This window comes from Peromyscus maniculatus, chromosome 10, assembly GCF_049852395.1.
Source record: "Peromyscus maniculatus bairdii isolate BWxNUB_F1_BW_parent chromosome 10, HU_Pman_BW_mat_3.1, whole genome shotgun sequence".
Classification (NCBI taxonomy): domain Eukaryota; kingdom Metazoa; phylum Chordata; class Mammalia; order Rodentia; family Cricetidae; genus Peromyscus; species Peromyscus maniculatus.
The window spans coordinates 92,893,113-92,905,716 of NC_134861.1; the positions used below are offsets into that span (position 1 = coordinate 92,893,113).

Below are 12,604 nucleotides of genomic sequence, written 5' to 3' on the forward strand. Positions count from 1 at the left end.
AACCCTGTCCAATCCTGCCCCTCCACTGCCCCCTCTCTGTCTCTCTCTCTCTGTATCTGTCTCTGTGTGTGTGTGTGTGTGTGTGTGTCTCCCTCTCTCACTCTCCCTCTTTCTCTCTCCCTCTCTTTCATGAGCAGGAACTGAACCTTAGCTCTAGCTTTTTTTTTTTTTGCTTTGACAGTTTAAATAATTATTTACATATGACATTTTACAAACACAACTGATCTCTACTTTACAAAACTACTCTACAAAACTATTCTACTATTCTACTCTACAGAACGACTCTACAGAATGACTCTACTCTACAGAACGACTCTACTCTACAGAACCACTCCCTTTCTCTATAAGCCCAGCATGGCATTTTTAAGGGGGTCACAAGACTGACTATTACAATGAGAAAGATAAAGAATCCTTGAAACCATTGTTCAAAATAGAAATAAAAGCACTCAGAGAAAAGGATGTCTCTCCTGTGCCTCTCCTTCATGTGAAGGACTAAATAAATCAAGGACTATGAATGAACTAAGGAAAGTCCCATGAAAATAAGCAACATCAAGTACATGACTCCATTTTGAACAAAAACAGTAATGTCCACCCAAAGACTGCTTCATCATAGCTTACAGGCCATTTATTGTAAAATAATTTTTGAGTAAAATTCTAAAGCCTTCATAGTTTTCAAAGTGTTTTCTCTTAGGAAGCCGCTTTCTCAGACCTACACCATCATCACTTCACCACAGGGCGGGCGGGCAGCGTTTGTCTTGCCTCTAACTCTGCTAATCTGTCCACAATCTCTCCTGCAAGGACAGCTCCAGGTTACTGACCCTGAAGTACCGCTTAGCAGTTCAAAATCTCTCACTAGACTATTATTTTCTTACTGTATGAACTATAAACTCCTATCCTAGTACATAAGGCTCTTCAAAACTTGACACAAAACTTGCAGAGAAATCTTATTTTCTAGCATATACCAGGAATTCTATTCCCTAGAAATACACTGTCGTTTTCTGCCTGACTCCTTCTGCGGTAATTCCAATTACAGATTAAACAGGCTCTCATTAAGAACAGACTGAGTAACAACATCCATTTCTCTGAGACTTTGGCACACACTCTCATATATTAACAGAAAGCTTGACTCTGCAGGATCTAACAGGAATTTTATGCACTGGCCAACTGGAATTTCTAAATCCCGAATAAACCCACGATCCAAGACACATTACAGTATGACAAAATTTCAGTTTCAGCCACAATTACATAACATCAACAAAAACTTTAGGAAATCCACAATGGAAATATGGTGAAGTACTGTACAAAGAAGTAAAGGAAGGCTAGTATGTAGGAGGTTAACAGGCAGCAGGGCATACCCAGTGCATGCTGAGTACCAGGGATGTTAGTTTGGCTCTTCTTCTGTCTCTCAGCCAGATTAGAACAATTGTACAGCGCTCATAACCTCATGACAAAATGCACTTTTGCTCAAGGAGGAAAACAATGTTGTGCAAATATTTATTTCTATTATAAAGTGACAAATGCCCCCAGCAGTGGTGTGGGCAATTTCTGTAGTTCCACTGGGAAGCGTCTATCACAGAACTCTGACACAGACTGTGAAGACACAGACTTGGGCGCGCCCTATTGATACTGTTCTCGAACTCAGAATCCAATGCGCACACTCCTGAGACTGACTGTTCACAACTCCCAGGAGCTCTAGTCTCCTCATCTACAATGTTAACAAGACAAAGAATTTCTGTTTCTTGGATGTGTGAGGACCTAAACACAAAACACACAGTGAATGCTAGAATATGTCCAAGACATTTAATAAATGTGAATTCCCCTTCTACTTCCTGTACTACTTTTTAGAGGGATTTACTTGAACCCACACTACCTTTGAATTAAGAATCATATCCAGCTACTCTGAATGGTTGCTAATCTAGGCTTACAGGGCATTTTTGGAACTCTATGAGCTGGCACTCATTTCTAAACGATCAAACTACTAATGTGTCTGCAGTGTACTAGTGAAATGGGTGTGGCTGGCTCGCCTTATAGGTAGTTTTGTTTTCCACGGTCAACTTCAGTCCAAATTTATTAAATGGAATATTAAGAATCTGTAAGCAGTATTTGTAAAATAAACAATGAAAGCTTTAAAATCATGTATCACTGAGCAGCCTGATACCATCGGATGCTATTCAGCTGTCGTACCTCACTTCGAGACAGAAGGGTGCAAGCTGTCCCTTTGTCTGGCATGTCTACTCTGTCTATGCACCCACCCCCCGTGGGCTGCCCTTTCAGTCAGCAGAGCACCTCCAGTGCAGTGGAGAGCACCTCCAGTGCAGTGGAGAGCACCTCCAGTGCAGTGCAGAGCACCTCCAGTGCAGAGCAGAGCACCTCCAGTGCAGAGCAGAGCACCTCCAGTGCAGAGCAGAGCACTTCCAGTGTGGAGCACCTCCAGTGCAGAGCAGAGCACCTCCAGTGTGGAGCATCTCCAGTGCAGAGCAGAGCACCTCCAGTTCAGAGCAGAGCACCTCCAGTGCAGTGCAGAGCACCTCCAGTGTGGAGCACCTCCAGTGCAGAGCAGAGCACCTCCAGTGCAGAGCAAAAGTACTGATGCTGACAAGCTATGGCAGTTTGCTGTTTGGTTTGGAGTTACTGCTAATCTCCTATTCCTCTTAACTACTAACCTGTTCTATCACATATGGGCTGGTACTGAGCACCCACGGAGCTTCCACAGATAAAGGGAAGACAACTAAGTGTCTAAACCCTGAGAGTATGTCATTTTCGTTCTCTGGATGTTAATATTACATATTAGAGAAGGGAAAAGAGGTGTGTTTATAATTCTAAGGCCCATTACGCATAAGACTTTAGAAGCAGTAATATTTAAAAAATGTTTCATATCCATATTTATTGTTGTATTTCTTTAAAAAGAATGTTTCTACCACATACCTAGGAAAATCTTTTATCAATCTGAGTTACAGCTAGCATTAAAACCAGCCAACTACAGAACAGACTCTCCAGAACAGCTTCAGGATTAGGGGCTGACCAAGTCTCACTTCAAGCTTTTGCCCCACTAGTGTGAACATCCGTTATAATCAGAAAAGAAAACTCAATTGCTGACATGGACAGAGGCCTTACTTTAGGGTTTTCTTTATTTGCATATGTGGAGGGCAGAGGACAACCTCTGGGAGTCACTTCTGCCCTTCTATTCTCCCTCACGGGTCCCACTGGGATCAAACTGATTGTCAGGCTTGTAGCAAGTGAACACTTTACCCACTGAGCCAGCCTGCACGCCCCCAGGGCAGTTTTAAAATCAAGAACATTTTAAGAGCACTGAGCACACTTCAGCTCAAGTAAAGAAATGAAGGACTCTAATGAAGGCCTGCTTAGTGGTAGATCACTTAGCTAGCACACGTGAGGTCTAAGTTCAATCCAGGACGCCCCTGTCCCCCACAAAAATTCAAGCTCTGCATTTCACATAACGGTATCAACTAAATCTGATTTTAACCACCATTTGTCTTGTCAACTAATTTCCTACCTTTCAAAGTAAGTTAGCAGCAGGTTACACACTCTTAGCATTTGGAAGCTCTAGATTAAGGTTTTCCTCGTTTAGCAGCTGACGTTCATTATGGGAGGCTCATACAGACAGTTTTAGAGTTTGTTATAAAAACTCAAGCAGTACCTCACATTACTCAGTTCACAGACACTGGCAAAGAACGCCCCTCCACCCACCCTTCTGCTCATGAAACAGGAGGCCCAAGCAATCCCTTCCAAGCGCAGACCTGTTCTTTGGGACGCAGGCAGCTCACTGGCAGCAGGCGGTGTACCTGTTGTTCCAGGAGGCAGTGCATAAGCTGAAGATGATGGAGGAGCTCCTGGTCCGCCATGCTGGAAGGATGCTCCGGAGGAGGGGGGAGGGGGGAAGGCAGCAGCAGAGCTGGAGGTAGGAGAGGAGGCTTGCTGTGCCGGGTACATCTGGGGCTGCCCAGGGTAGGAAGCGGCAGGGGACATGTACGGGTTAGGGTTAGGGTAAGCGTTAGAAGCAGGAGGAGCAGCAGGCTGCTGCAGTCGGTAAGCTGCTGACCCCCCTGTTCCGAAGGAATACTGCTGGGCTGGCTGGTAAGCTACATCAGGGGAAGAAACAGAGATTTTAATTAGTTACATGTTTATTCAGACAGAAGTACGGGGGGGAAAAGTAATCTCACCCTAGAGAGATGCCTTTAATCATTACTGTTAAAACAGTAAGACCCAAACCTAACACTGAGGACTGGGGATGCAGCTCAGTGACAGAGCACTTGCCCAGCATGGGAAAAGCCCTGGCTTCCATCTCCAGCACCTCAAGAAGGAAAACATTAACAGGAAAACCACCATCCCTAGAATACTGCTGCTGGTGATGAACATTCTGGACCATGAGATCCAAGAGCTGTTAAACCTGACCCTCTTCTGAGACGTCCTGTGAAGACTGCAGAGACAGCTAGCTACCACCAGATGGAGCCATGCAGGACTTCTGTACCCAGAGCATGTCCTTGTCTTGAAAACCCTATAGTTTCAAGAACTTTTTGGTAGCTCAAGACTTCAACTTTCAACCCGAACCCACCCTGGGAGACCCCAACAGCGCCACATTCTGCATGAGCAGGGCAGGGAGGGGCATCTTCAGTGTGCCCCCCCTCCACCTGTCACCCCAAAACAGCTCTGCTGAGCACTGTATGGAAAAGGCGCCATGTGAAGAACCCAACAGGCCAGAAGGCTCTTGTTAGGATCAGTTCTTACGTGGGGCAGCTCCGTTTGTACAGTTGTTTAATCTTACAACTACCCCTGATACTATTTAGGCCCTTTATTCTTAATTTTTAATAGCTGTTCAATAATTTTACCCTGAAGGTTTTTATTTAGGTTCTTTATTTTTAGTTATAAAACAGTAGTTTTTTTTTTTGGGGGGGGGGGGGTTGTTTGTTTGTTTTTCTTTTGCAATAAGGTCTCTCTACACAGCCCTGGCTGTCCTGGAACTATGTAGACCAGGCTGTCCTCAAACTGAGATTTGCCTGCCTCTGCCACCGCATCTGGTTGTATTTTTATTTTTTCAAGTGTAGCTGCTCTCTGTCAAGGTCCACAGATTACACAAACCCCAGAGTGAACACTCACATAAACCACGGGATCTGACATGCTAGAACAGCATCATTTGTTCACTGCTGCAAAGCACAGCAGTGTGGAGCAGGGTGCAGAGTATGTGGAAGTGAGCACACCAGGTACTCTGCACTTTCTGCTCAATTTTGCTGTGAACCTAAATTTATTTTTTAAAAATCTACACTAAATAAAGTCAACAATAACAATAAAATGGAAAAACAACAGCAACAAATGTTCCATGAACCACTCCTCACAACTGTGGTTTGTGTCATGTTATCTGAAGAAAAACAATATATACTGATAATTTCTACAGCTCCGTTTCTCTATTCCAAAACCAGGCACACTATTTATTCTCTTTAGCAGGTCTATGCATGACTCAGGAATGGAGCACTGTTCTCAACGGGATGAAACAAAAGCTGCTTCCTAACACTGACTCAGGACTCTGTCTGCTCTGCCCTGCGCACCCCACCTCCCGCCCCCCCCCCCCCACGCTGGAGACTGAACACTGCAAGTACTCCAGCACTGAGCTACATCCTAGTGCCCCCTCCTCCCATTTTATCTGTCAAAGCTGACTTGACCATGGCTTTGTTGCCACTAAGTAGCTGAGGGAGGGCAGGCCACTGTGAAGACTACAAGGGTCCATTACTTACGCTGTGGCTGTGGATAAGGTGGTAGCTGGCTGTGCATATGGCCTGGAGATGTAGGAAGCGGAGCAGCGGGATTTGGATTAACATTGCCATGCATTATGAAACCTGGAGGTGGAGGGTTTTCTCCCTAGGAAATGAGAATAGAATAAAAAGGAAGATTATATTTGGGACCAAGAACATCATCATGGCCTTGTAACCTCTGAAATGGAATTGGTGTTTATTTTTGTAAGCTATTATAGAAGAAAGTTGCATTTTGTCTATGCTATCTTCCTGAGAACACCCCCATTTTTCTAGGGGGCACATTCTGAGTGATTTAAAGGTCCAAAGGAACTGCACTGAATGGCAAACGCTAAGAGCCCCAGAACAGGGTCCATAACACTGTGGTCATGTGCTCACACTACGGTAAGGCACCAGAGTTTTCATCTCTACTGACTTCCGTTCACTACTCCAGACTCTGGAGATAGTATCATAAAGGGGACTTCTGGTTTTTGATTTCTGAAATGCTTACAAAAAAGAACAAAAAAGAGAAACATCTTCAGTAAAATTCAATTTAAACCGTTATTTGAACCTTAGTTGAGATTTTTCTAGCTCAAGAAACTTAGAACTGCAAAAGAAGAGAAAGGATAAGAAAATAAATTAATTGTCCTAAAAATTGCCACTTGCATCCCATAGGCAATAAAATGCAATGAGCAGGCAGATGGATGCAGAGAAAGGACTGGAGAGGAGGAGGAAGAAGGGCAGAGAATAGATAATCATATATATAATCAGGTAGTAGTTATATATATTGACGAGAGCAGACTCTGCTCAAGGAGGAATAAGGAAGGCTATACCTGTGTGTCAGAGGGAGGAGAGGCTGCAGGTGGTTGGCTGGGAAGGGCAGTGGGAGTTTTGTTACTCCAGGTAGTAACAGTAGGGGCAACTCTAACCTGAATTGAACAAAGAAATACCAATCACAGAAAATAAAAAGTAAAAAACGTTAAAAGAAAAAACAACTCCAAAGGTCTCAGCAGCAAGAAGTAAAAGCAGTAAGAGTTCATGTAGTAGGCGGGCGGGCGGGCGGGCGACTGCTTCCAGGGCCAGCTGCTTCCAAAGGAAACCAGCACAGCAGCAGGCGGGAGGCAGCAGGGCTCAGCGTGAAAACCTCCACCAAAGCAAAGGAACAAGCCCATTCAAGAGCGTATGAGGAGGGGCCGCGGCTGAGAGATGGATGGCTCAGTTGTTGAGAGAGGACCAGGCTCGATTCCCAACAACTGTCTGTAACTCCAGTCCCAGGGGATCTGGCGTACATGCAGGCAAAACACCCATAACACATAAAAATAAATAAGCAAATAATAAAAAGAGTAAGTAGGGAAGAAAGGCCCTTTAGGTAGAGAAAGAAGCTACTCTGGGATAATAAGTAAAATCTTGTCCATGCTACTAGTGATCTGCAACATGCTCTATCAGGCCATTTCACAAGAATTGCATACTTGCTTCTGTCTGAAGATTCAAAATCACATAATCAAAGCACACTCAAGCTGGATATTCAAGATGACTCATCTAGTCCCCGCTTTTACTTAAGACTGTTAAGGCCCACACAGCTCACCGGTAATGGAGTTAAGACTGAACTGGCCTTCCAATCTCTGGGCAGTGTACCCTGTTATACCATGCTGCTCACTCTTAAGTCCTGTCTCAAAGTTTTTCTTTTTAAGCCAGCAAAATCCTTTTTGGTTACAAATCTTTACAGAAACTCCAGCACACACACAGAAAATAAAGCAAAGCAAAGCTGTGCTGTTATAAGGAGACGGACTGCTACTGATGCAGCTTCTCTTCCTTCCCCTTTCCTGCCTGCAGAACTATTTTAAAGCTCCACCACTGTCCTCACCCATGCAGAGAGAAAATCCTTGTTTTATTTGACTGAACTTGTTTTTCTTAAAATATAAGGTTGGTAAAAAGGAAGCAGATTATTTTGTGATTTTGTTGGGGGTTGTGCGGTTTTATTTTGAGATTGGATCTCAATATATACCTTTGGTTGGCCTGGGATTTCCTATGGACACCAGAATGGTCTCCAACTCAGAGATCCATCTGCATCTACCTCCCAAGTGAGTGCAAGGATTACAGGGGTGCACCAGCATACCCACAAAAGGTCAACAGTCTTCACGTCTTTACTGTTTCTCAGAAAGATAAACCCAAACAAAGAAAGAATAACTAACTCTTCTTTTCTCCCAGTGTAGAGTAAGTCTTGCTTTATTTAGTACCTTAAGAAACAGCTTAGTCCAAACACAAGGTGACTGAAAATTCTAATCCTGGTTTAGCCTTCAAGCAGCCATGCAATGCCGAGAAATGACATTTCTGTGCCTTGAACTCTGCTAGGTCATGTGACATCCCACCTCTCCGATTTCTTGGCCAACATTTTATCCCCATTTACATCACAGGCTTTATAAGTACAACATCCAGAGGATAGAAAAATTGCATATTTTGTTTACCAAGATAATCCCTACAGCAAGAATATGCCAGGCATTCACAGAAGAGTTGCAATAATTATTTGCCAAATGAATAAAAAAATTAGAAAAAAAAATTAGAAACACAGTGTTCTAGATAATCAAGCTATATTCAAATATAATGTGATTATGTTCTGTTCTTAATCAGTTTTGATTAAGGACTGATCCAAAGTCAAAAAAAGACATGAACTAGATCTAGGCCTCAGGATTTTAGATTTACCTTTTCTATAATGAAAAAAATGATTGACCCTATCACCAATTTGTTCTATCTAAAATGCCAACTTTGCTATCAATCAAGACCATTTACAATTTATATATATTTTAAAAAGTATCTTCCATTAAGAATAGGAAGGTAGGGCAGGGTGTGGTGGCACATACTTTTAACCCCTATACTCTGGAGGCAGAGGCAGGCAGATCTTTGTAAGTTCAAGGCCAGCCAGAGCTGCATAGTGAGACCCGGTCAAAGAGAGAAAGAGAGAAGGACAGGCAGACTATCTGTTGGTCTGTAAATAATTACAGTATAATCACATTTTATGCCACAAACATGAGACTAGATAAAGTGAGTAATCCTGTCCACACTCGACAACGCCTTCAGTCAGTTTTCTGCAATGTGTAAGTTAGTCCACTCAAATGTGTCTTTCGGACACACTTGACTGTGTGGATACAGAGGACAGAGCACACTTACACCAGCGATGGAAAAGAACTGTCAAGAACGACTGTCTGAAAAGTCACCAGATCACCGAGCGGGTTATTCATTCTACTACTGTACCTACATACTTGCTTAAACAGATTCAGTAGAAATTCAGGGAGCAGATGGACATGTGTAGGGGAGGACTGGCCACTCTTTCTAGGGACAGTAAAACTATTTTCAACCAAACCTATGACAACTGCATGAGAGAGGTGATTCTGAGAAGCAGGTCATAAACACGAGTCTCAAGGGCACAGGAAGTGTGACTCTGACACGACAGGCCCTGTCTGGCTTCACTGTGTCTTTTACCAAGCACATCTGGAAGACGCACACACAGGTTCCCACGTCATCTGGACCATAACACTCACATGGGGATAATATTGCTGAGTCTGAACTCTGGGCATCTGCGGGTGGCCAGCACTTGGTCCTGGTCTACCCTTGGCCAGCGGCTGCCTCTCATAAGGACTTTTAGATGACTCCTGTCCCGGCACAGGCTTCCCTTGTGCTCTGCAGAGTCTGTCGCGAAGCTGCACAATATTTGGCTGTAGGAAGCAATGAAAGAAAACAGAACTGTTAATTCACCCAACTGTATGATTCCTTTCTTAAAGGAATCCGATCGTTTAAGAGACCCCCTCCAAAATTCCTATGTTGAGTATTCTACAACATCGTCTATATTGTACCTGTGAGTCAACACTTGGTTTCTGACACAGAGAAACAGTGCAACTTGTAACTTCACTGAGGCAGGGCTTTGAACTATGGGGCTTCTTGGTTAGGACACAGTTCAGTGTCATATTATGGTTGCTCTTTGGGTCTATTATGGCACAATAACAGTGCTCCCAAATCACAGGGCTACTTTAAACAACACAATTGAAAGAAAGTTCTCCAAAGAGAATCAACTACTGCAGCTAGTGATGGAAAAAGGATCCATCAGATTAGAAGACATTCTTAAAAATAATTAAAAGAGAAAGGGATTAAATTCAAACCTGGACCTCACACAGATTCACAAATACATAGATTTACAAAAACTAACCATATATATTGACTATGTATATAAGAGCCTTAAAAAGAAAGAAAGAGAGAGAGAGAGAGAAGGAAGGAAGGAAGGAAGGAAGGAAGGAAGGAAGGAAGGAAGGAAGGAAGGAAGGAAGGAGCCTTAAAAAGAAAGAAAGAGAGAGAGAGAGAGAGAAGGAAGGAAGGAAGGAAGGAAGGAAGGAAGGAAGGAAGGAAAGAAAGAAAGAAAGAAAGAAAGAAAGAAAGAAAGAAAGAAAGAAAGAAAGAAAGAAAGAAAGAAAGAAAGAAAGAAAGAAAGATAGATAGATAGATAGATAGATAGATAGATAGATAGATAGATAGATAGATAGATAGATCAGGGCTTGGTGGTACAATCCCAGAAGTACAGAGGCAGAGGCAGGGCATCTCTGATTTTTAGGCCAGCCTGGTTTTTAGTTTGCAGGATAGCCAGGGCCCTATCTTGAAAAACTAAACCAAACCAAACCGAATCAAGATGCACCGTCAGCTTAATTACCTGGCTGGTGTTGTCAGGAAGAAAGGCCAGGGCTGCGGCAATGCTACCCTGGGCTGCCAACAAACTGGCATACTGACTCATCTTTTCAGCCAGAAGAGTCCCTACAGCATTCGTGTCCATGGCTTGGGTGAGCTGCACAGCCTTTCGGAGGATGACAACTTTCTCAATCAGATCCTAAATGATAAAATAAGGGAGAAGGAGACAATCAGCGATCCCACGTGTGTATGAAAGAAGCAGGAGAGAAACAGTCACTGAGATTTCCAAACCCACCAAAGTCCAGCATCTATTCTCATCCCTATTTGAAAACCATGGGAGAACTGAGCACCATCTGGATGGCAGCCGGGGGGGGGGGGGGAGCCTGCCCTCCATGGACAACACACAGTTAGGAGGAAGAGGAGGAGGAAGCCTGCCCTCCATGGACAGCACACAGTTAGAGGAAGAGGAGGAGGAAGTCTGCCCTCCATGGACAGCACACAGTTAGGAGGAAGAGGAGGAAGAGGCCTGCCCTCCATGGACAGCACACAGTTAGAGGAAGAGGAGGAGGAAGAGGCCTGCCCTCCATGGACAGCACACAGTTAGAGGAAGAGGAGGAGGAAGAGGCCTGCCCTCCATGGACAACACACAGTTAGAGGAAGAGGAGGAGGAAGCCTGCCCTCCATGGACAGCACACAGTTAGAGGAAGAGGAGGAAGAGGCCTGCCCTCCATGGACAGCACACAGTTAGAGGAAGAGGAGGAGGAAGCCTGCCCTCCATGGACAGCACACAGTTAGAGGAAGAGGAGGAGGAAGCCTGCCCTCCATGGACAGCATAGATTATTTTCTAAGCATCCTCAACCTGCCAGACATTTGTCCACTGATCTCAGATGGACAAGTATCCAAACTGAATGTGATGGGCAGATACCCAGCAAGCAGAAGAGGAGTTACGTGCAAACACAACATACCACGGTTCCTGCAACAACACACTACCACACAGACTCCTGACAGAGGCACATGACCTCCACAGGGGCTCACCACTGCTTGAGTTAAATGTTCCCCCAAAGGCTGGCACTACTGAGGGGTGGTAGAACCTTTAAGAAGTGGGGCCTTAGGTCACTAGGGGCATCCCTTAAGGGGACTGTGTGCCTAGGTCGCCTTCTGCTGCTCGTCTGCTCTCTGTGGCTCAGCCATGTGCTCCTATCAAAATATGTTGCCCTCGCCAGAGGCCCAAAGCCATGGGCCACCCAACCCTAGAACCCCAAATAAAACCCTTTTTCTGTAAGTTAATCCACACAGCCACTTCAGTACGGTAATGCAGAACTGACTAACACACAATGTGGCAACGCTGTGGGGCTGATCTTGGGGAGCAGGAGGGAGTGTGTGGAGACCCTCCCTGATGGGGAAGCCATCAATCCACAAGAGGAAACATATCTTCTTCTCAGAAGCACTTGAAAGGAAAAGCTTGCTTTTTTTTAAGACCTGGCCTTTAGTCTCAAAAGATGACAAGAATGATCTTTAAAACAATGACTATGGATAAAATGTTTTTCCAGAGAGAAAACTAACTACTATATTGAAATACCTGAAGACCGGGGAAAGCTGACGCTGTACGGTCCCCACAGTCCGGCTTTCTAGCTTGTATAGCGATTCTAACCTGAGTCCCTGTGTCTTGTACTCCATGGTTCCTGATGGTAAATATTCTCTAGTCTCCTCCGGGCTGGGATGCCGCCTCTTCCCCAGCCTACTCTGCTGCTGTCTGAGAGGGAGGAGCTTGAGAGAAAGCAGCTAAACTCTGGGCTACGGTCAACGCTCAGCTACCCACCGGCCCAGAGTGCAGAACGCCGCCCGGCCTGACTGCCCATCATCTCCCACCAGGCTTCTTTAAAGACAACAATGAACACACAAAGAACTCCTAAGATGACGAAGGCGATGAGCTTCCGGGACGGAAGTGTCTCTAACTTCATGTGAGGGGAGGTGGGAAGACACTAAGACATGCGGACCCTGTCAGAACACTAACCTGCAGAGACAGGGGGCTGCTGCCATCCTGAGCTTTGGTCCAACAAGCAACTAGCTTCTCCACATTCCCCGCACAAATGTAGCAGAGGCACGCCTGAGTCTGCAGGAGGCTGTCTCCTTCACTTTCGAGCCTGGCCCCCAAAAGATCTGTGGGTCAGAGGAAAACGAGGTAAGACGGCACC

The 12,604-nt window shown here is 44.8% G+C and overlaps 1 protein-coding gene across 50 annotated transcripts in view; it reads right to left on the bottom strand.

Moving 5' to 3' along the window:
• Sec31a (SEC31 homolog A, COPII component) overlaps positions 1–12,604 on the bottom strand; it is a 58,074-nt gene that overhangs the window by 11,908 nt on the left and 33,562 nt on the right. For 13 of the 50 annotated variants that reach the window (XM_076546759.1, XM_076546745.1, XM_076546756.1 and 10 more), the window contains 5 exons: positions 12,424–12,569; positions 10,435–10,608; positions 9,278–9,451; positions 5,748–5,871; positions 3,759–4,100 (listed from right to left, as the gene is read on the bottom strand). In XM_076546759.1, the coding sequence (XP_076402874.1) occupies positions 3,759–4,100; positions 5,748–5,871; positions 9,278–9,451; positions 10,435–10,608; positions 12,424–12,569 (960 nt within the window). Of the gene's footprint in view, positions 1–3,758; positions 4,101–5,747; positions 5,872–6,574; positions 6,671–9,277; positions 9,452–10,434; positions 10,609–12,423; positions 12,570–12,604 lie in introns of all 50 variants that reach the window. The other 37 variants (XM_076546733.1, XM_076546732.1, XM_015994267.3 and 34 more) reach the window with 5 other exon arrangements.